The 24,146-nt window shown below is 42.9% G+C and overlaps 1 protein-coding gene across 4 annotated transcripts in view; it reads right to left on the bottom strand.

Moving 5' to 3' along the window:
* Positions 1–24,146, bottom strand: part of Ptpro (protein tyrosine phosphatase, receptor type, O) — a 210,925-nt gene that overhangs the window by 59,536 nt on the left and 127,243 nt on the right. For all 4 annotated transcript variants that reach the window (XM_087659074.1, XM_087659075.1, XM_087659076.1 and 1 more), the window contains 7 exon segments: positions 22,140–22,301; positions 17,181–17,377; positions 10,151–10,271; positions 8,341–8,534; positions 7,151–7,262; positions 1,251–1,402; positions 112–232 (listed from right to left, as the gene is read on the bottom strand). In XM_087659074.1, coding sequence (XP_087515200.1) covers positions 112–232; positions 1,251–1,402; positions 7,151–7,262; positions 8,341–8,534; positions 10,151–10,271; positions 17,181–17,377; positions 22,140–22,301 — 1,059 coding nt within the window.

Genomic DNA, 24,146 nt, shown 5'->3' with positions numbered 1-24,146 from the left:
CCTTGTTCTGGTTTGGGTGCAGTGAGCTGTGGAGCCCCTGCTGAATAAGGGAGGCAAAGGCTCCTCACCCCGGCACAGCCTCTTCAGCCCTCACCTCTGCACGCTCCTTACCTAGCTTGACAAGGCGGAGCATGGAGGTGTTACTCCCCCTCTCAGTGCAGGCTGTGACAGACAGGTTGTAGATATCTCCTGGAGGCAGGCTAAGGATGGCCGTCATGACATTGCGTGTCACCTGCAAGACCATCAAGATTCACAATTTCAGTGTGGACTGTACAAGCCAGCACCTCACCCTACACAGCAAGCACAGACACAGACTCCAGGGCTCTATCAGACAGCACGAACCCATGCGCTTACACTGTAACCTACAGTTGACTAGTATTATATTGCTGGACTGGATTGTTTGAATGCAAGCTCCCTTAAAGTGCACCATACATATCAGCTTGGACAATTTCCAAATGTGTTGGCCCTTATATGTCATACTGCATATTCACAATAGCTTCTAGAAAAGATACTTATTGTATAGTTCCAAGGAAACATAGACATGTTTGTACACACACGGTTATTTACATGAAGACTCTATTTGCTGTTTCCTATGTAGCTGGAGAGGATTAAGTGATCCAATTCTGAGCAAGAGATTGCAAGTGGAAACAAAACGGGGGCAGCGTCTAGGTTAGTTCCCATCCTGCATGTGCTGGCTCTCCATCACTGCTCTGTTTCTTCCTTCAGACTAGTGTGGGCACAATAGGAACGAAGCCTAAAGGAGCAAGCCACATAGAGGTGGAAGGGGGCAGTAGCAGAAACCAGGACGTCTCTCGTCCTCTATTCTGTTCAACCCACTTTCTTTTTATCTGTGTTTCCTGCAGTAGCTTAAGCATGGTCCAAAAGCTTAATAAAGCAGAGAGAAGGCATCAATATCCCGAATGTGCTCAGATATCTGGGTCATGGGGATCACTGTGGAAATATTGACATGGATGAATGGTAGCTTGTTTGACAACGCTCAGCGTCCTGAAGGAAAAGCTCTCACACATCCTAGGGTGGTCGGTGACCTTAAACTCCCTCCCACGCCCCCACCTCTCCAGTACTACTAAACTCAGCTCTCAAATTACAACTTGAAATATAGGTGAATTCAGGCCTGCCAATGATTTCAGTTCCCTGTCAAAGACTTGAAAAGCCGAGCTTAAGTAAGGGTTGTCAACAGCTCGTGCAACCAACTGCTTGGGTGCCCGGTGTTAGGACTCAACGGAACATACACTCTTTTTAATTTTCCTCCTCCCTTCTGCCACGACCATCCAGTGTAGCATTCTCGAATGGGACAGGTCAGTGGTGGCGTCCCCGTAGGTCCAGCTGATGTACAGCAGGCTGTTGAAGTACTCCACAGACGTGATTTCTGGAGCGACGGGGGCTGTGAGGAAAGAGGTAGAGCTTAGAATAAAGGCTCGTGGCTGAAGGACTTCCCAACCAAACATGAGAAATGTCACATCCTAAATGAAGCTGACTTAGAAAATTCAACGTCAAGCCCAGCAGTGGTGGCGGACGCCTTTCATCCCAGCGCTCAGGAGGCAGAGTGGGTCTCTGCAAGGCCAAGGCCACCCTGGTGTACAGAGCAAGTTCCAAGACAGCCAGTGCTACACAGCGAAACCCTCTCGAAAAAAGCAAAAAAGAGAAGAAAGGAAAATTCAACTTCATACCACACGACAATATCTCAGAAACGAAACTGGAAGTCAGCGGTGAAGGCTGGGCACTAGCTCTATGGGACCATCTTAGACACAAACAGCAGGACCTGTCCCCACCCGGATATCAGGACCTCCCGTATAGGCTGCAGTTTCAAGATGCCTAAAATGTGTGATCGTTCAGGAGCATTGGGTACATCACTCAGTGATAAAAGGCATTGGTAATTCTCACAATATGGAGAAATCTGAGGCCCTGTACTATTAAATTCTTTACTGTGGCACATGAAAGGTACTTAGGAGACCAAAGAACAAAAGGGGGGATGGGGAGAAGCTCTGACAACTGTTATTTCTGGCGTAGCACAGAGATTTCACTGAGGAATCTAGCCGTGTGCTCTGCAGACAGGGGGCTCCGAGTAAACGCAGCTGACGGAGGTAAGCAGTAAGGAGTGGACCTCGCAAGTCATGCCCAAGGCTTAAGTCTAGCATTGAGGCTATTTCTTTACTCCGTACTCTAACACTTTAAGATTAAATTTTAATTTAATTGAAAATGTAATACCTTGCTGAGGAGAAAAATGTTATATAAACTTCATATCATATAAGCTCCGAGAGCATTTTTTAAAATTATTGTTTAAAGTGGTCTAAAACTTGAAAGAACTTAAGGAAAAAATATACAATTAAATTTAAATCGCACGTGTAAAGTGCCTAGAAAGCAAACATTTTACTCCAAGACATGGCATAAGTTCAACCAAAATCTTTAAAGTTGAATTTCTAGAAGTCATGAGAATCATTTCCTTTCAGAGGACACTGAAATAATAGTTGACAAGGATTCTTAATAGACGATGACTTCAAGACCTACCAGCCACTTACAGCATGTGTAACATGTGACAGCTGCACAGCATCTCTATGGAGCACATGTTCACATGTATGTGTAACATGTGACAGCCGCACAGCATCTCTATGGAGCACATGTTTACATGCATGTGTAACGTGTGACAGTCGCACAGCATCTCTATGGGGCACATGTTTACATGCATGTGTAACGTGTGACAGTCGCACAGCATCTCTATGGGGCACATGTTTACATGCATGTGTAATGTGTAACAGCTGCACAGCATCTCTATATGGAACGCATGCTCACATGTATGTGTAATGTGTGACAGCTGCACAGCATCTCTATATGGAACGCATGCTCACATGTATGTGTAATGTGTGACAGCTGCACAGCATCTCTATGGAGCACATATTTACATGTATGTGTAATGTGTGACAGTCGCACAGCATCTCTATGGAGCACATGCTTACATGCATGTGTAATGTGTGACAGTCGCACAGCATCTCTATAGAGCACATGTTCACATGCATGTGTAATGTGTGACAGCTGCACAGCATCTCTATGGAGCACATGTTCACATGTATGTGTGATGTGTAACAGCTGCACAGCATCTCTATAGAGCACATGTTCACATGTATGTGTGATGTGTAACAGCTGCACAGCATCTCTATAGAGCACATGTTCACATGCATGTGTAATGTGTAACAGCTGCACAGCATCTCTGTGGAGCACATCTTGCATGCCTGCACCATCCATGCACGTTTCCCATAAGTGTGAGCAGCCCCATCCCTTGTGTGTAACAACACAATCTCTAGATAGCAGCAATGCTCTCCCCGTTTGGGGTCCGAATGTCCATTCAAAGGCTATGGAGGTAATGGAAACCTTAGGGGTGGGGCCCAGTGACAGGAAGTGGGTGATTGGGGATTGGATCTGGAAGCTGTGTGCCAAGTCTCTTCCTCCTGCTCTGTCCACTTTACTTTCCAATTGCCAGGGGGTGAGTGGCTTGGCTGCTTCGGATTCTTCATGCCACGGTGCTCTGCATCACTATAAACCAAAACCTCAGAAACCACAGTTCAGAGAAAGCGTTCCTTATTATAAGTTGGTTGTCTCTGGATGATCTAACACAGAAATACCTATGGTTTCTGACATCCTAGTATACTTCATCATATGTAGATGCCTACAGAATGCTTTGCTCAAAGGAGTTTGTCCCCATATTCTAATTTTGGTGAAATACACTTAAAATTACAAACCAACACATACCTGCTCCTCGTCACAGGGCTTCAGGTTTGGCACGTGCTGCTTAGCGATCTCACACCTTGCCAAAGGCCACAAGATGTCCCTTGCTGTTTACTAATCGTTATTTGGTATACTAAGATAATCACTATGAATTTGGCTTTCAGACAGGTCGCCTAACCCTAGTAGTAGACTGAAGTCTGAATAAGTCAAAACTAATTCTTTTAGGGAGGGAAGTAGTGAGGACTGGGCCACTGACCTTGGAGCCTCCTGCAAGTTAGCAAGGGCTCTAACCCCCATTTACACACCAGCCCCCTGCCCTGTCTCACTAAGTTGCCCAGGCTGCCTTTGAATCTACCCTGTAGCCCAGGCTGGCCTTGAACTTGTCATCTTCCCATCTCAAGCTCACATGTAGCTGGGATAACAGGCCTGCACCTTTAGAGCCTGTCAGCTAGTGTCCTTTCCCACTATGTGATTTGATTTGGGTTAAAATGTAAAACACAGAAGAGCAAGTCAGGAGAACCTCACTTTTAAAAGGTAGGGTTCTCATGTGAAATGATGAAAGTCAGACAAAGAACTAAAGGGCTAGAATTTCATCCAGTTTATATATAAATATATGCATATATGTATATGTGTATATACATGCATGTGTATGTGTACTTTATTTTTTATGGATCTGTGGTGTTTGTGTGATGTATGTGCGTGTCAGGGGGGTGGGGTTATGTGTTTGTTCATGTACAAGTATGCAGAGACCAGAGGTAGAAAGGGACATCTGGCTCTATTGCTCTCCACCTGTCTGTCCATCTAGCATTATTTGTTAATCATCTGTCTACTTCTCTCTCTCTCTCTCTCTCTCTCTCTCTCTCTCTCTCTCTCTCTCAATCATCTACCTACATATGTATCAATATCTATCAATCATCTACCTATTTATTATCTATCTATCTATCTATCTATCTATCTATCTACCTACCTATCTATCTATCACTATTTATCTACCTATTTATCTATCTACCTATCTACTTATTTATCATCTATCTATCTATCAATCATCTACCTATCTATCTTTCATCTATCTATCTGTCTATATCTATCATTTATCTATCCATCACCTATCTATCATCTATCTGTCTCTATATCTGTCTGTCTGTCTATATCTATCTAGCTATCAATCATTTATCTATCTAAGAGAGCATCCTCTTTAAGCATGGAATTCTCTCTCTCAGGCCAGTGAGCCCTGAGATCTACCAGGCCTCTTACTGCTAGAATTACAGACACGGGCGACCATATCCAGCATTTACTTGGGTCCTAGAGAATGTAGATCCTTGTCTGTGCTCAGCAAACACTTCACCCACTGAGTCGTTTCCTCAACCCTGCAAACTACTTTAATATTCTTATACTGTGCTATTACTAGACCCATGCTTTAGATGTGAGGCTTGAAAACAGTTGAGGTAAAACTCACACGGCTAATGCCACCATGACTAAGCTGTCCATCAAGAACAATATGACATTCTCAAAGATCACTTCATTGGAGGTAATACATTAGTTTGTTTGTTTATTTGTCTGGACTTGCTACATCTCATCTAAATTGTTGTACACTTTGCTCCACTCCAGGCAGGTCCTAATTTTATTTTATTTTAAAGGTTTTTGTTTTTATTTTTAATTATGTGTATGTGTGTGTACATGGGAACAGGAGTGCAGTGCCCAATGAAGCCAGAAGGTGGTGTCAGAGCTCTTAGTGCTGGTCTTACAGGTGCCTCTGAACCACCTGACGTGGATGATGGGTGCTAAGCCCAGGCAGGTACTCAGCCAGAGCCGTGGAATTCTTGAGTGTTGAGCCGTCTTTCCAGTCCCGGGTGGTCATTTTAGAAGGCTCAGCACTGCAGACGGAACCCCGGTTCCTGTTCCTTTCCTATTGCTGCTGCCCGGGACTGTGAAGGCCATAACCTAATTCATGAACGTCTGCTGTACAAATCAGTTGGCAAGATCCTGGGGAGCTCTGCTGTTGAGAAAAGGGAGTTCAAAATCATCACGATGGTTCACTCAGATGTCAGCAACCAGAAGTGAGCAGAGCCAGTTCGGAGCCAAGTCTTTTGAAAGGGAGGAAAAGGCACCCGTTCTGTCTAGGGAGGAAAGAATACCCGTTCTCTGAAAGCAGATCTCCATAGAGCTACCGTGAAAAAGTCAGCGTTATAGTAAAATGTAATTATAATTAAACATGTGCTTATTAATGCAGTTTGAGAACTGACCACAGTGTTCACCTAGTGATTGGTACCCTCTCCTCTTTTGGGGGTTTTCTCATTGCTTCTTCTGACTATTGACATATGGGACGGAGAGCATGCAGGACCCTGGGGACTACAGAAAGTGGCACACCAGAGTTTGTCATTTCCTCTGTTTTCCCAATACACCTCCTGGTCCAAAGCAAGTTCTTGAACAGTGTTGGTCCAAACAGCAAGGGTTACTGGTTCTTTTAATTTTAAGATTTATTTTGTCTTTAATTTATGTATGTATGTATGTATGTATGTATGTATGTATGTATGTATCTGTGTGAGGTTTTTACACATGTGAGCACATGTGCCCACGGAGGTCAGAAGAGGGAGTCCCATCCCTAGATCTGGAGGTTGGGTGCAGGGAACTGAACTCAGTTTTTCTAGAAGAGCTGCCAGTGCTCTTAGCCACTGGACCTCCTCCCCAGCTCCAAGGTTAGAGCCTCGTTGAATGAATTATTCATTTTTATTGTTTCCTCCAATCATTGTCCATGCAATTGGACAATTTAAGGCTCTTGGGGAACCTAAGACTAATGACGTAATTTAAACATCAAAACTTGGTGCCATGTAATTTGCTAAGTGGCTTGTTCAATGGAGAAGTCATCGTTGCTTGTCATGATGGAACAAGCATTCTGCGTCATTCTCTTTTGTGCCTTACACAGACCTGAGGCTTGGGAACCTTAACTTGCTCAAACTCACAGTGACCGGAGGCAGTGCCCCACCGGTGTGAACCCTTCCTCCCAGGCCCTCAGTTGGAGTCTAGTCCCAACAGTCAGTGAGTGTAGAAATGGAGTAATTAACAAGGAAGTGAAACACTCTCAGAGATCTGATGACCTAATACATAACATCAGTCAAGTGTGCGGGGGAGCTGAAAGCTAAGTCTGCTGCCTCCAGCTCTGTTCAGATCGATGCCGGCTGAAGAGCGCACGTCAAGGGCAGTGACTCCAACTGAACAAACTCGGAGGGCAGGAACTGTGGATTTTAAAGCCATACTCTCATTTCTAGTGCTTATCAATTAAATCTGAGGCACCAGAATCAAGGGCGTATCTTCCGTGAAGATACCCAGGCAATGATGAATGACGGGCACTTGGGACCCCCTGGTACCTGCTCAAGATGGCTTCTCCTGTGGGACCTTTTCCTCCACCACTCACCCGTTATGAAGCTGATGGTGGAACTGTCACAGCAGCTCAATTCTGGATCTCCCCACGTCACCATGGTTACGCGAAAGTTGTAGTACCACGCCGGCAATAGATTTGCTATTCTCTGAGCAAGGACGGAGGAAAATCAGAAGACAAAAGACAAAGAGGAAAACAGTATTTATGAAGTTGATGTACTTTCCGTGGGTCATGATAAACATTAATAATTTTTTGCTTTCTTTTTCTACGCCTTTAGGGTTATTTTTGAAGTGAAATGAACCATAAATGAAATGAGATACATAATTAAAAAAAAATGACTGAAAGACAGAGAAAATACGGTGTTGCTTCACCATTTCCAAAGAAACACTGCATAACGAAGTAGCACTTATCGATGAGTGTTTGCACATATTTATTTCCCTGCTTCTAGGAAAAAGGGAGAGATAGTATTCTTCTTGCATGATGAGGGACCACAGTCTTACTGGGTGGCAATGACCAGACTGTCCTCTGTCTGGAGAGCCACTGTGTGCTTCAGGGGTCATGCATAGGTTGCCTACACTTTGCAAAATGAGTCTAGTCTCAGAAAGAGCAATTATTACATAAGCTGTTTCCAAAGGGTCAGCAGTGCAGGTATGGGCTGATTTGTACAGGCCAAGCAGAGTCATGGCTACAGACAGTCAGTCAACTGTAGAAGACCAGAGGGAAATCTCTTGTGATGAGAGGAGAGTTAAGTATGGGGCAGCACTGCTCTGACTGGAGAAAACTCCTTATGAGAGAAATACCACCAGGGGTGAAAGTTAGGTGCATAACCACCTTTATCTCTCTCTCAAAAGACAAAGACAGATTCTGAACCTAAGAGAACTATAAAGCCATTAATTAGCAACCAACCAGGAAACAAGAATTGCCTGGAGTGCCTTTAATCCCAGCACTGTCAAAGCAGAAGCAGTCACCCCTAAAGTTCACCACTGTCCTTGGCTACTCGAGAGAGGCCGTGTTAAAACCAAACAATACAAAACAAAACCAATTAAACTAAGCAAAACCCAACTGCAACAACTAAGACCCCTGAAGTCCTTCAAAACAGCTATCTGCCTGTGCAGATCAAATAGCTATCTTCCAAAATGGCCTCGTTCACAGATGACTTTCCCTAACATAGCTGTGACATAGGCATGGCCATTCACACGTGCGCCAGCCGGCTTTGGGAGCATTACCACGGACGATGTTAAGGAGACGGTCGCTGCTATTTCGTAGTAGGTCGTCCACTCGGAGGTCATGGTGGTGGGGTTGAAATAAAACATTTCAACCACGTATTTTCTGAACACTCCCAAGTAAGGTCGGGTCCAGCTCAGCACTACTGCCGTGGGACCCAATGGATAGAGCATTAAATCCTTTATCCCCGTGGGAACTGCAAGAGGGAAGGGTAGAGGGCAAAGAGAGAAAACCAGAAGGGGCGTTAGCGTCTGTACAGTGGCTTCGAATGGGACAATCAGGGCTGTCTATCTCTTAACTCTCGTTGCAGAAAAACTAAAGTAAATAGATATTTACTTCTGACTTTCTCCTCTATGTGGTGACTCTATTCTCTAGAAGGATGTCTTCCAAATACACAGGCTGTTTATTTGAGGGAGTCAGTCCCTCATGTCTAGCAGGTACTAGAATTTAACCCATTTAACAATGGATGGAGACTTGTCCTGTTTTGCCTCGCATCTGTACTGAATAGGGCAGACCCCTGAAGATTATTTTACCGTAAACAACATAGTCATCTCTTCGTGTACTGTTCCTACTGTATTGGGTGTCCTAAGAGATTGATCCAGCAATGGCTATGGTGTATGGGAAGGTATCTGTAGGTCAAATGCACACACGACACCATCTATATTAAGTAACTGGAACATCTCCCGCTTTGGGTTTCGTCTCTGTGTGTGGGGAGGCATCTCCTGGGAGCTATATCCCATACATATTGAAAAACGTATAATCTGATGCAGGGGTATTGAGTGCAGTTTCGTGATGCTTCCATTTATGATGAATTGATGAATTCAGGTTGAAGGCTGCACCCTTCCAACCAGTAGTCTGGTAACAATAGGTCTTCTTTAAAAAATCAATCTATCTATCTATCTATCTATCTATCTATCTATCTATCTATCTATCTACCTATCTATGTACCTATCTACCTACCTACTTACCTATCTTCTATCTATCTATCTATCATCTATATATCTACCTACCTATCTTCTATCTATCTATCTACCTATCTACCTACCTACCTATCTTCTATCTATCTATCTATCTATCTACCTACCTACCTATCTATCTATATATCTACCTACCTACCTATCTATCATCTATATATCTACCTATCTATCATATATCTATCTATCTATCTATCTATCTATCTATCTATCTATCTATCTATTTACCTACCTACCTATCATCTATCTATCATCTATCTATCTATCTACCTACCTACCTACCTACCTATCATCTATCTATCTATCTATCTATCTATATATCTACCTACCTACCTATCTATCATCTATATATCTACCTATCTATCATCTATCTATCTATCTATCTATCTATCTATCTATCTACCTACCTACCTACCTATCATCTATCTATCTATCTACCTATCTACGTACCTATCTACCTACCTACGTATCTTCTATCTATCTATCTATCTATCTATCTATCTATCATCTATATATCTACCTACCTATCTATCTTCTATCTATCTATCTACCTACCTATCTACCTACCTACCTATCTTCTATCTATCTATCTATCTATCTACCTACCTATCTATCATCTATATATCTACCTATCTATCATCTATCTATCTATCTATCTATCTATCTATCTATCTATCTATTATCTATATATCTACTTACCTATCTTCTATCTATCTATCTATCTATCTATCTATCTACCTATCTACCTACCTACCTATCTTCTTTCTTTCTATCTATCTATCTATCTATCTATCTATCTATCTATCTATCTATCTATCTAGCATGGCTAACAACTTACCAATGGCAAATGTCACAGGATCAGAAGGTGGCCCAATCAAAGGGCCTTTTCTTAGGTACATCACAACCTGGTACTGGGCACCGGGAACCAGGTTCTCAATTACAGGTTTGCTTGAGTTCACCTTAAAGCAAACACCCAATAAGATTTATGTAGAGCGAGGCTCTCAGAGCGAGACAAACAATCCATAGCAAGTTGTTAGAATGTAATCGTTGACTTTGAAGTCCGCCATCTTTTACTCATGCTGAGGAAGGTTAAGATTTCAAAGTTAGGATGATCTATACTTTATGTGAATTCAGAAGGAGAACCAGGACATTGAAACTCCATGACTGGATTTAATATGCCCCCATGGGCTGCCCCCAATGAATCACTGTCGAGTGCAACCACATATACCAGAGCATCCTCCTCCCGGAACCATAATCAAATCAGGAATACCATGAGGGTAGCCTGACATCCTAAATGGCGGTGTCAGCTGATGACATGCCAAGATCAGTGCAGAATTGCCTTTAGTCTCTCGTCACTTGGAAGCATATAATATCTAATTATAGAGATGGAAATGACCTCAGAGATTATCTATTCAGATCTCTGATTTAATAGATGGAGAAGCAAAGCAAGAGAACGGCCAAGGTCAGTTGCTCACATTTACTGTTGGGAAGAGCAGTCGAGTGCTATGACCTCTAATCTGCACTCAGGGCAAGCCAAGGGACAGCTGTAAGCACTTTGCAAAGTCTATTGTAACCTTATAAAATGATGTCATAGAGGCAGTGTCTCAGCTCTCCGTTTCTATTGGTTACGTGACCAGTGTGATAGAGAGAGCAATAATAGGGACACACATGTGAACAGAGTGGATGGATGGACGATCAATGTGAGCATGTGCAGGATTGATGCTTCAGTTCAAGGTTAAGACGTGAGTGGGTTAGCGTGTATCGTGTATGCAGTATCCATGTGTGTGCATTCGTATGATGTATATGTGCATGCCTGCACAGCCATGTTTGCATTTGTAGAGGTCAGAGGCTATTATCAGGTATCTTCTTCTGTCACTCTGCACATGACCTTTTGAGATAAGGTCTCTCACAGAACCTGGTACTCACTGATGCCTAATCTGCCTGGCCAGTCTCCGCCTCTCAGAGCTGGGATTACAGGTGTGTGTGCCCCTGTGGGGCTTCTCACATGGTGGCGAATATGTGCCCGGGTTCTTACATTTGTGTTAAGAACTTAATCTACCCTCTGAATTATCTGTCTAGCCCCTGGCTCCAATGTTAGTGCTTCTAATATTTAAGACAGTCTCCCTTAGTGAGGAAAACGAATTTCATCATGTTGTTTGAAATAAAGCCCCAACTCCAATAGGTATAAACACAGGGATTTGATTATACTTCATTTAGCACTGTTACCTTCGTGTCTTCATTATATTAATGTAGGTAATAACACATCTTAGGGTTTGCGAGATGCTTAGACCTGACTGTAAGACACATCAACTCTTAAGATCAATTGTTTTGGCCTCTGGGGTACATAAAATGGGAAACTTCCTCAGGAATGAAGAAAATAAATGGATAACAATTCCATTGGCAGTTTATGGTGTGCTTTTTTAAAGTCTCATTAAAATTATAAAGGTAAACAGTACTGGCGGTGTGAATTTCAATGCTGTGAATTTCAGAGGCTGGCTATATGTGTTAGACAGGTCGTGATTTGCGTAGAATACAGCCTACTCTCTCCCCAAACTGGGGAGGCACAAGAGAGATGATTACCCTGGCACAGTTCATTAGTACTCTCCCCTTCCTTGCCCTTTTACCATAACATCTTACTCATATTTAGATTTCTTTTCCAAGACTGTCATCTAAAGATACACTAGGCATGGAGGCACACTGAAGAATTCTAATGCTTTGGGAGGTAGAGGCAAGGACGTTTAGGTGTTCAAAGCCAGCCTGAACTGTATAGTAAGTTAGAGGCCAGCATGGGCTATGTGAAACTGTGGTCTTAGAAGTTAGAATAAGGGGTTGGGGATTTGGCTCAGTGGTAGAGCGCTTGACTAGGAAGCGCAAGGTCCTGGGTTCGGTCCCCAGCCCCGGAAAAAAAAAAAAAAAAGAAGAAAAAAGAAGTTAGAATAAAAATAAAAAAATAAAGAGACAGTGCATGCTGTGCACGACAGAGCAATACTGTTTTATTAAGATCATATTCTATGTGACATCCACATCATCTGTGGATCCGTTGTTCATCAACACAAGAGCAACAGACCAAGCCTTTCTGTTCTCTTCCCCAAAACCTGAATGTCAGCAGGCATTCTTCCTGACTGCCCTCTAACAAATTCATAAATAGGGTGCTTTTGAACCGCACACGTGGGGTATGTTAGCATCATTGCTAGAGAATTTTATTTTTGCCGTGACAGGGCATTTTAGACATTCTGACACACTTGTAAATACTCACCTGGATCTCTAATCCACATTGCTGTTTAGACCAACATAAGACAAACCATGCAGGCTGCTTCAGGGTGGTGTTACCGCCTCCCTTTTAGTTTGATAATCTTTTACATAGCAATTGTTTCTAACTGTGAGTGTTGTAACTAGAGTTACAGTCACTTAAATACGTGGCAGCCATTAACCTAGGGAAATGATGTCTTTTAGAAAAGACAGAGGCATGAAAAAAGTCATACTGCTTTATATAAAAGATAGAGAACAATGTCATTTCAAACTACCTGTCTTTGGGAAGAACAATTAGAAACAAGAATCCCTAAATGTTTGTTAAGGTAGAAACCTATATTGCAGGTTCCTAATACTTTGGAATGTAAAGACAAGAAAGTTTAGGAGTTCAAAGCCAGCCTGAACTATATAGTAAGTTTAATGAGGAATTAAACACTTTAATTCTTCTGCGCCATTGTTTCTAGTTCTTTCTAATCACTAGCCAAACAACTGGTCAACATCAAATGGATGAATAAAATAGAAATCAATATATTAATAAATATAATATGATGTGTGATATGTAATCAATATAATAAATTAATAAAATGTTAACCAATCTTTCCACTTAATTCATCTCCATTCTGTAGCTTTTTCTTCCATTATTGGCTTACTTCAATACCAGGGACTCAACTCAATTCAATATGACTCCCAGAAGGCACTGGGTCTGCCTGTCCCTACTGAGCTAAAAGCACAGGAGGAAATACACTAAGGAGAGCAATTGGAAGAAACAGAGTCTGTTGTTAGGCGGTGGGTGGGTTGCATGGGATGAGCACAATGGCTCCTCTGTCCGAGGTGGTCCTGTGTCCACCCTTGTGATGCTTTCTTCCTTAGCTTTTTGATGTACGTCCATTCCAGACACCAGGGCTTTCCTACTCAGGACCCAGACAGTCACCGGGTCACTTTCCCTTGAGCCAAACAATATCCAGCTAAGCCTAAATAATGACCACAGTTGACTCTTCTTTCCTCTTTTAAAAAAACCCTTCAGACACTGTGTCAGTCCTATGTGCCCTCATTACAACCCTGTGAGACAGGACTGATTTCTCCCAACATCACAGATAAAGACATCAAGAACTACATGAGGGGTCTGGATAGATTGCTCAACAGTTAAAGCTAGACTTCTCTCCCTCTCAGGAGATCTTGATTTCAATTCCCAGCACCCACAAGACAGCTTACAACAGTCAGTAACTCTAGCCCCAGGGGATCTGATGATTTCTGGCCTCTGTAGACACCAGGCATGCATGCCGTGCTCAGACAATAGTCACACATGCAGGCAAAACATACATATAACATTAAAGAGAGGGATATATATGTGTGTGTGTGTATATATATATATAGAGAGAGAGAGAGAGAGACAGAGACACAGAGACACAGAGACAGAGAAGAGACAGAGCTGATAACTGTGAAGACAAAGTCTGAAACCTGCTTTTATGTGATGCTGTAGTCTGTTCTAGACTATCTAGTTGGCTGTCTCTCCACCCTATCACCACCTCATGAGGGAGCACAAGATATCTACAGAACCATGAGCAGCTGTGAAGACAGATCATCCAGAGTGGGGGCCCCTGCTTTGATACCAGTCAGCTGGGTGGCTCCTGGGAAGTCCCTTATATATACCACCTCTCTGGCCCACCATCTCTTCCTTCCTCCAGAGGAAAGGTTGGTATGTCCGTCTGTCTGCATTTTCTCATTATTATGCACTCCTGCAAGCAGTCAAACAGCTCTCACGGACTGAGGCACAGCCACGTAAGAATGAAGATACACGCATATCTCACGTGGCACTCCCTCCAATTCTGACAGTAGTGGGAGTGTGCTAAGTTTTTGAGAAAATGCTCAGGGCACCTTTATTTTGGGGCAGTCAACACGGTTTCTTACAGAGCACAGAAAAGCGGTAATTTCCCATCTTCATGAAGGAGCAGCTCCAGGATGGTCCTTAAGAGGATTTGTCTCCATGCAAACACTCATTACGAAGAATATGTTCTTATGATCAAGATAGATTTAAACCCTTGCAAGTTTTCTATTGAGAAGAGAGGCTGGGCTGTACGCTTCATGAAATAGAGACTCAGGTCTAACCTGTCCCATCTCCAGAATGCTACATAGGAACTGCTTTATGTACATACAGAATCACACAGGTATCCATGGAGTTGAAGGGCAAAGAGGAGAGTTTAGCAGGGTACCTCAGAGAAGATCGAGGTATAATATAAGAAGCACTCCTGCAAGTGAGGCCATGGATGTAATGACTAGCTTCAGTTTCAGCATCCCTAATGCAAGAATGCGAGATCCAAAATCTGAAACGGTTTGAGCAACACCATACCACCAATGTAGTGAATATCACACCACAAGTATTTATGTCACGAACAAACACTAAAATACTACTCAAAACTGCCTTTAGACTATGTGTGGGGGGTGCACATGAAACACACACGAATATTTTGTTTGTGCTATGGTTGAACCCCTACGGAGCTCCATAGGAATACACAAACACTCCACTCCTCCCGCCACAACTCAGTGTCCAAAATCCTTCTGAGCCCAAGAATTCTGGAGAGGTGATTTTATTCTGTATTTGAATCGGAGCCACGTTTATTTTAGAGATCGCAGTGAATGTTCTGTGTCTGGGTTTTCCATGGCACAGAGGATCACGTTTGTATAGCAAGTGCTTTACCCGTTTTCTGAGTCATTTACCCAGCTTCTCTTGAGACAAAAAAAAAAAAAAAAAAAAAGTATTTATTTATGCCTGTGCACATGACAGCCAGTAGAGGGCGTATGATCTCTCAGAGTTACCAGTATTTTCTAGATGCCATGCTTCTTATGTGAATCCTGAACTCTGCCTGATGAGCAATCTTCTTAGGACATTTTGAATTTAGTTTTCCCATCTGAAAATTATGTGTAAGAGCATGCAGTGTGTGTGTGTGTGTGTGTGTGTGTGTGTGTGTGTGTGTGTTTGCACATGCGCTTGTGCCTGTGCGTGTGTGGTGTTAGGACCATGGATGCTGGAGGTATAACACTGTGACAATTCTCTGGAAAGTCTTGTAATGACTGAGAGGACACCTGGAATGCCAGCCTGCTGGTGCTCCTTTAAACATCAGTCTCTCGCCCATCCAAAATCCTTAAGGGTTTAATGTTGCACTGGGAGAGAATGGTGTGAGAATGCAGTTGGAGAGCCCTTCTCTGGATCATCTATAATTTACAGTAGCTATAAGAACTTTTTGTTTTGGGCTCCCAGGCAAAAGATACATAATCTGTTATATCCGACTGGACAAGAAGGAAACGTACCTTGGACAGTTGAGTTCCGGGTCACTGTCTATGAAGGAAATACGTTTCCCACCAGTTTAAAGTCAGTTACTTTGGGTGTCATCAGGGAAGGAAACCAATGAGCCGAGTAAGGAGCTGTGATCGCTAGTTAATCTGTTTAGCATATTTACTCCTTAATTTGACGAGTCAAGGGGTAGATTATGCCTCTAGGAAGGACTTAACTTAGCGTTCTAAAGCGTTTAGATCTCCAACGCTTCACGGCTCCCGAATCAATCTTATCAATTTAAAATTTCTCACTCCTTGAATTTCACAGATGCCTAATTTTCCCAAGAGGAATGGAAATGTTTCAGATGTTTGCCGCATGAACAGACACTCCCCCATCCTCAACACACACACTTCTAGGGAAGAGAAGTAAAGCTAGAATTTAAGGCTAGAGCAGAGGGCTCCAGCACTGATTGGCTGTAGGTGTCCACACCTAGCCAATCACAGGACCACCAATTTGCATATTCTCTCTGCCCTGCTCCATCCCTCTCCGTGGCTGTCTAGTCTCATTTATCTTTCAAGACTTGTAGTTGGGATTGGTGAGGAGAAAATTCTTAAAGTTCATATATATTTTTGTTTTTAAACTTGTTTTATTTACTTCACATTGCTTTAACGTTAAAATACAAGCGGAAAAAATGCAACAGACACCAAACCCCTCTAAGAGACTGAACTTGGCTATCTCGTCCCCAGGGAAGCATTTCTTGGACGGGTGTTGATAGTCCTTCCTCACAATCTATATTAAGAGAAAATCAGGGGGTTGGGGATTTAGCTCAGTGGTAGAGCGCTTGCCTAGGAAGCGCAAGGCCCTGGGTTCGGTCCCCAGCTCCGAAAAAAAAAGAACCGAAAAAAAAAAAAAAAAGAGAGAAAATCAGATCCTTCCTTTGTGAACTCAGAAGCATCATCAGTTGCTGGTGCGGGCTTCTGGAACATGGTGCAGTTGTCCTATACGCATTTTTAGTCCATCTCACTAGAAAACAGCACTGCTCTTCAAACTGACCACGGAACCAACATTTCTCTAAGCTCTTGACACAGAGTAGGCAACTTCTCTTCAGTAAGAAGCAGAAGCGATAGGAACGTTGGGAACGTGACCTCTAACAAAGCAGAAAGAGAAGTGGAACTGACCAGCCATGCCCACTCATTTCCTGTCTCCTGTGGTGGTTCTTGTTAATGTCACTCTCCAGTGCCCTAGGAGAACCTCAGTATGGCCTGGGGACTATTCCCTCTCCCATCACCACAGGTTGAGTTTCAAGTGGCCTTCGGGGACTTGGTGTGCTTGCCCTAGCAGTTCTTACCTGGGTACAATACTGCTTCTCCAGCCGCTGGCTCTCTTTCTGTTTCTGGCATGTCAGGGACACCACAGACACAATGGTGCTGTTGTAGTTCTCCTGGGAAGATGTCCACGACAACAAGGCAGTGGTTGAGCTTAAGACGTGGACACTCACGTGCTGCGGTTTCTCAGTCAGTTCTTCAATCCACTCTCCTGTGGGGCCTGGGCATTGCAAATCACAATGAAAACAAGGCTGTATACTGAGCTAGTTGAAACAGAAGATGCTAGATGTCGTTGGGTGTGTGTGTGTGTGTGTGTGTGTGTGTGTGTGTGTGTGTGTGTGTGTTTGCGCACACACGCCCTTACACCCTTACAAAGAGATTTAAAGGAAGACGTGCTTGTTCTGGCTATCCTCTGCCAACTACAGCCTTCAACTCTCCCACCTCTCCTCTGGCTCAGACTATAGTGGTGTCGGCAGCAGCAATAATAAAAATGAGTTCAATTTCAGTTGTCAGGCACATTAGAGAATATCGCAGTGAAATCTTCATCAAGCAGAGGGTGTGCCACTATGGCATTTCATCGGTGTTGATAATTCCTTGGCTGGGAGGACCTTTCTAGAAATAATTGCTCTGAGATTCAGTCAGTCGTTACCATAATCTTACGGAAACAAATTAAATTTTGCCACAGCAGAAACTGAAGGACAGGCTAGGGCTGTATTAACCAAAGTGCAGCAGGCTGGCTGGGTTCAAGAGGACGTTTAGGTCCTGGGTGGATCTTGCAGAGTGTGAGGGGTGTGTATTATGATGTTCTCTGTGGAAGCAGCCATCCCGACCCTTACAGACAGCTCTGGACATGTTCTCCCTCATATCTACAATAAACCTTCTTCTCCTCCACCTTAACTAGGAGTGATAATGTCTGCTCTCTGTCTCTGTCTCTCTGTCTCTGTCTCTCTGTCTCTGTCTCTCTGCCTCTGTCTCTGTCTGTCTCTGTCTGTCTCTGTCTGTCTCTGTCTCTCTCTCTCTCTCATTCAGTTTGATTCCATTAAACGGGATGGATGCAGACTTAGTGTAAATGGCTGTGAGTGAAAGATGTGTAAAAGTCATAGGAAGACAGATACGCCCCTTGCAACCAGGCTCTATCTCAGGTACTGACATACTTTAGTCTGCCAACTCTTATCACGTGTCTATGAGAAGAGCACTGGTCTTCCACCTCAAGTTTAAATTAAGAAATTCAGGCAAGGGGGTTAAGGAGATTTATGATTTACAAATGTGAAGTCTGATCTTTAAAAACCGATGCTTTGAGGGGTTAGGAGTTGGATTTGATCAAAACATTTTCATACACATGCATGGAATTCTCACACAATGAACTTTATAACTCCATGCTCTTAACCATGTATACGGTTCCCTGGATGGAATACTATGGACCCATGCAAAGTGTTGGCTTGAAATTTGGCCCAAGGTTCTTGCTTTCCCATATCAGTGGTGCAGCTTCCCACAAGTGATTCGTTGCTTCTGAAGTTTCTGCTATGTGTGAATGGACCAGGCAGAACGTTAGAAGCAAAAGGGGCGTTGGTGGGCTAGGGGTGTAATTTGGTTGTTTGAATGTTTTTCTAAAATGTGCAAAGCCCTGCATTTGATACCCAGCATCCCATAACCCGTGTTGGGGGTCCACATCTGTAATCCCAGCACTTAGAAGGCGAAGATAAGATGATCAGAAATTTAAGATCCTCTTCAGCTGCACAGTGAATTTAAAGTTAGCCTGGGTTAGCTGCATGAGACCCTGGCTCAAAACTAAATACATGCATACATAAAAAGTAAACACGTTGGGGATTTAGCTCAGTGGAAGAGCGCTTGCCTAGGAAGCGCAAGGCCCTGGGTTCAGTCCCCAGCTCCGAAAAAAAGAACCAAAAAAAAAAAAAAAAGTAAACACACAGTAAGAGATTTCATGCCTTAATAAGGAGATTGAAGCCGAAGCCCAAAGACTCAGATGCCCCACTCAATGTCATGGAGACAGTGAGTGTCTGGATCAGGCAGCATAGCTGGCCAACACTGCGAGTACCACGAATATGACATCATCAGACAACCTTAAGTTCAAGTCTTGGTCTTAAAACATGTGAGAATAACAGTTTCACTTCCTATAGCTCGGAGATTTTCATGAAAAAAAAATGTGTTACAGAATATTTGATCACACCATGAGCCCAGAGATTGTGTTATTTACTGAAAAAAAGAACCTGTTTCTAGTTGTGGTATGCTTAGCACAAACCTTTAACCCCAAACAATTACAGTAAAGTTGGTAGAAGGAAGCAGCCATGTTTGAAAGTGATATCTAATTGAGTGGCAGACAAAGTGATGAATCAGAGAAAGATTTGACAGGTTAAGATACGACCAACTCTCATGAGAAGAGAGAGGAAAGGGAAGGTGCTAAGGGGCAGTACAGAGAGAAAAAGAGGAAAAGGGGGTTTTTACAGAGATAGGTTAGAGAGAGAGAGAGAGAGAGAGAGAGAGAGAGAGAGAGAGACCAAGCTAGACACAGACGAAGAAAGAAGGAGTTGGAGAATGAGGAGCCGAAAGATTAGAGCAGATTGCCAGGGTTAGGTTGAGGCCTAGCAGAGCAACTCAATCAGAGGCAGAGAGAGAGAGAAGCCAGATCGAAGCAGTCAGCTTGGAGAGGAGTTTGAGCCACAAGAGCTGAGTTGAAGCAGCCAGCCAGAGTTCAGAAAGGACTAGGAAGTCTCAGAGGCTGAAAACACTCTAGGCCTAGATAAGATTGTGCAGAGGCGAGAAGCTTCTAGAATTAGGCCTAGGTTAGCAGACAAAGGCAGTAAGCCTCAAAGACAAGAATTAGAACAGGGAAATAAAAGTTACTTTGACAAAAATGGGAATCCTAGGCATGTTCTTCCAAGTCGGGCAATGTAAACTATATCCCCTGGAGAGCCAGGCAGACATATGGAGAGATCAAGACTCATCTAGACTCCATCAAGAGTTCTGATGTGGAACTCAGAACTGTGAGACCTGTCTTAAAATAAAAAGCATTAAAGGGAACCGAGGATGCAGCACAGTGGTGCAGCACTTGTCTGTCACACACAAGGCTTTACATTCAGCCCCCAATACTGAAAACCAATATTCTCTTGATAGGACCACAGCAGGCTGTACCAACATTCTCATCTTCGGGAAAAGCCTCCAAGTATACAAATGTAAATCATAATGCAGTGGCATATATAAACCTTAATGCTATTAATCTCATCAGAATGTCGGAATAGCTTGGTCAGTAATATGGACCACAAGTGCTATTCACCTACCCAAGAAGTATAAATAAGTATTTGTATCTATGGTCTAGTTGTTTTTTTAAAGCATATACACTGTACTAGGCATCTATGCAGTTAAATGGGATATTTTAGGCACATAAAATATCATTCTTTTATTAACAAAGGAAATTTTCATATATAAAATACATCTATTTGAAATAATGTGTAAGAACAATTCTGATGTATTGTGAGTGGCATTTCAAGTCTTGTTAAGAAGGGAGCTGAGGGCCAGAGAGATGGCTCAGAAGGGTCAGGCACTTCTTGGGAAGTCTAATGGCCTGAGTTGGAACCTTAGGTTCTACTTGGTGGAAGAAGAGAATCAATTCCCATGAGTTTTCCTCTGATTCCACAAGTGCAGAATATATGTACGTGTGGAACATATATATGTATTGTGGTATGTATGTATGTCCCACCCCATACACACAGAACAAGCAAAGAGTTTTAGAATCTAGCATGAGAAAATATGACACAATAAATGCGATAAACACCACATACTAAGTTCTATGATTTATGATCTGTGTTGTGAAACCCACTGAACGGCCAACATGGGGACACTATTAATTGACCTTTCATGGCAGCCACCAGCATTTGCTGTGCACCTGGGCGAGGTGACCTCCTGGCTAGCAAAACAATTTTAGATGAATGGTAAGACTGGAGACCCATCTTGATTTTCTGTCTCAAGGGATCTCATAAAGAAACATTCCTCATATCTGATACATACACCAGGCCATTCCCAATGTCCTTTGGTCACTTCGAAGGCTCTGGAGGCTTCTCGGTGGCCGCATGCTTCACTCCTCAAGTGAATACACACTATGTGGGCATGCGTTTAATGTGTTTGAACTGCTAAGTGAACTGATCTCCTGTCTCTGTCTACCTACCTTTTGAGGGTTATTTGAAGCAAGGTAGTATTTGGCTCTTAGGAAGGAGGAGACACATTATACAGACTTTTAGATGGGTATCTTTAATTATCTTTAATCTGTTTTCTTATTTTTCTTTCTGTTAATCTAAAGATACACTTATCATCTGGCAAGTGAAGTAACTGATGTCTAACACTTGGACTGCCAATAACCATAGCTTATCTACAGAGTGGACGCACATTACTTGGTCAGTTCTGAAAACTACACCTTCATTATTATCGCTCACAGTGTAGCTAGAAGCCTCCCCAAAACTCAGCTCTGGGAACTTGAGGACACTGGACCTTCTCCTGCTGACTGTCTGGATACCCTGAAGGCTTGAATCGGCTTGAAATTTTTGAGCTCTCCACAAGTTCAATACTCTAATAAGATTTTCCCCACATAATCCCATAATGCTAAATTTTATTACAGCCTCAAACAAAAAATCCTATTTCCCAGGCTGTGTGTGCACATCCTCGGAGACACGGTTATGGCTGGCATGGAAGGTCAGTTTAATAAACATTCAATTATCACAACAGTGGGGAAAAAAAAACGGTTAACTTTCTGAGCAGATTTGCTACCATTAAACATATAAGTATCTCCTCCTGATTAACGGCCTCTCCTGACCTTGAGGAATCCCCAGGATTCCTGGGGCTGCTGAATTATTGACAGCCAAGCATCATTAACGCCACAGTTTCCTGGGTAGCTCCCTCAGTGCAGAATCAACCTCCCGGGTTTCATTGTTCAAGCTCCCCCGTGAGTGCATGATCATCCCTTGGCTACTCACTGATGTAGAAGCTGAGCGATTTTGCTGACTGGCTTTTCCGAGTCTCACAGGCTCCCGAGGAGCTGAAGGTTGTCACTGAGAGTCTGTACTTTCCAGGCTCCTTCAGTTCGGCAACAAACTCGTGGGCTTCTTCATCCACTGTCAAATAGTCGGTAAAGTTCCCTGGATCAAAGGTGAAAGGCAGAGAGAAAATAGAGTGAGGACACACTTGGATCGATGCTAGGGAGGCCCAGGGAATAGGTACACTGATTAGGTTTGTAAAATTTGCATTTATTATTTTCCTTCTCTCTTATATTCCAAGCTCAACCATAACCTTTAAAGCAAAGGCCGATTGTAAGTGAGAAAACGCAACTCAAATTCAAATTGTATTTATAAACCCGTAAAATATCAGACCTAAATGATAGTGTTCAAATCCACCGCACGGAGGCACGGTATGTTGCCCACACCCACCTGACAGAATCATGTACAAAAGAGAAATGGACTCGTGGGCCAAGGCGGCATCCACTGTCCTCGCTGGAAGAGGAGAAATAACTAGCACTCATTAAATACCTCACAAATTCCCTGTAGCATTAAATTATCATTTTTTTTAATATTCGTGACTTCTAGTTTAAAAGGTTTTATTTTTCTTCCTCTATTCACTCCCGCACCATTGGAGGTGATATTTGTTCCGCACCTGTCTCCTGATGCGTGGTATTTCATCTGAAACCCTTTATTACTTGACTTCAAAGGAGCACAGTATTCTCAGAAAAACGCTCGATTTAATTGAACTTTCTTGAAAACGGGCAGTAAAAAGGTATCCTGAGTTACAAGACACTCTGTTCCAGGGAGTAAACCGAGGAACAGAAGAAGATGAAGGGAGCTGTTGATCAACAAAAAACAAAGCAAAACAAAGACAGCCACATGACGTCACTCTCATGACGACTTTTGACGTAAATACCTAAAGCGACAGCTCCAATTTTATGCAGCTTTAGAGTGCCGCCGATGACTATTACGTAGGATTGAGAATAAAGAGATATTTAGTCTCATTTCACTAAACTGAAATTAACCACCTTCCACAGTCAGCCGGCACGACTCTAATTGCACACCATGAAATGAAGGCTGCCTTTCTAACTCCAAACTTGATGACATGACAACCCCATGTCACCCTGATGCCAGACAGGAAAATAGAAATGACAGAGCACTAGTCAAGTCCTAGCAAACAATAACAGAAAAAGTCTGGTGGTCAACAGTGGAGCTGGCTCCATTTTCACAAATGTGTGGACTACAATGAATACATGATATATATATATATATATATATATATATATATATATATATATATATATATATATACATATATATACACATATATATGTAACATATAATAAACATATAATAATAGAGAGCTTAGAAGACATACTGGCAAACACCTATAATCTCAGCACCTGGAGGTAAAGGTATGAAGGTCAGAAGTTCGGGGTCATCCTCAGCTACGTATCAAATTTAAGAGTAGCCTGGGCTACATGAGAACCTGTCTTAAAAACAGCGCGCACACACACACACACACACACACACACACATTTTTTTTTTCAAATGATGGATGATCAGAACGTAGTGTACTGACTAGAGTGCGGACACTGTCTTCTGCATATTTTCCACTTACTCTCAGCTTCTCAGGGCAAATCTGATCACCAGATCCAAAGGCTGCAACTCCTTCCAACTGCCTAAGGAACACGCACATCTAGAAGAAGGACTCACTTTGGAGGAAGACTCTTCCTCACATGCCCCACAATTTTGCATACAGGCAAATAGCACTCCTTAAGGGTGTTCTGAAATATGTTTTGATGGCCCTATTCTTGTAAAAAGTCCTTCTAAACATAAGGCCCTTTTTGGTGGCCTGGGGTATGTGACATGCCGGGTAGAGACGTGTGTAGAACTTGCAATCATTGCAATTTGCAAATCACCCAAATTTGAAGGTTCTGATCCAATCTATGTATTTTGGTTTTCTGCTCTCCGGCTACACCAAGC

The sequence above is a fragment of the Rattus norvegicus genome, chromosome 4, assembly GCF_021556685.1.
Source record: "Rattus norvegicus strain SHRSP/BbbUtx chromosome 4, alternate assembly SHRSP_T2T, whole genome shotgun sequence".
NCBI lineage: Eukaryota > Metazoa > Chordata > Mammalia > Rodentia > Muridae > Rattus > Rattus norvegicus.
This window is presented reverse-complemented; position numbering and strand designations above follow the sequence as displayed.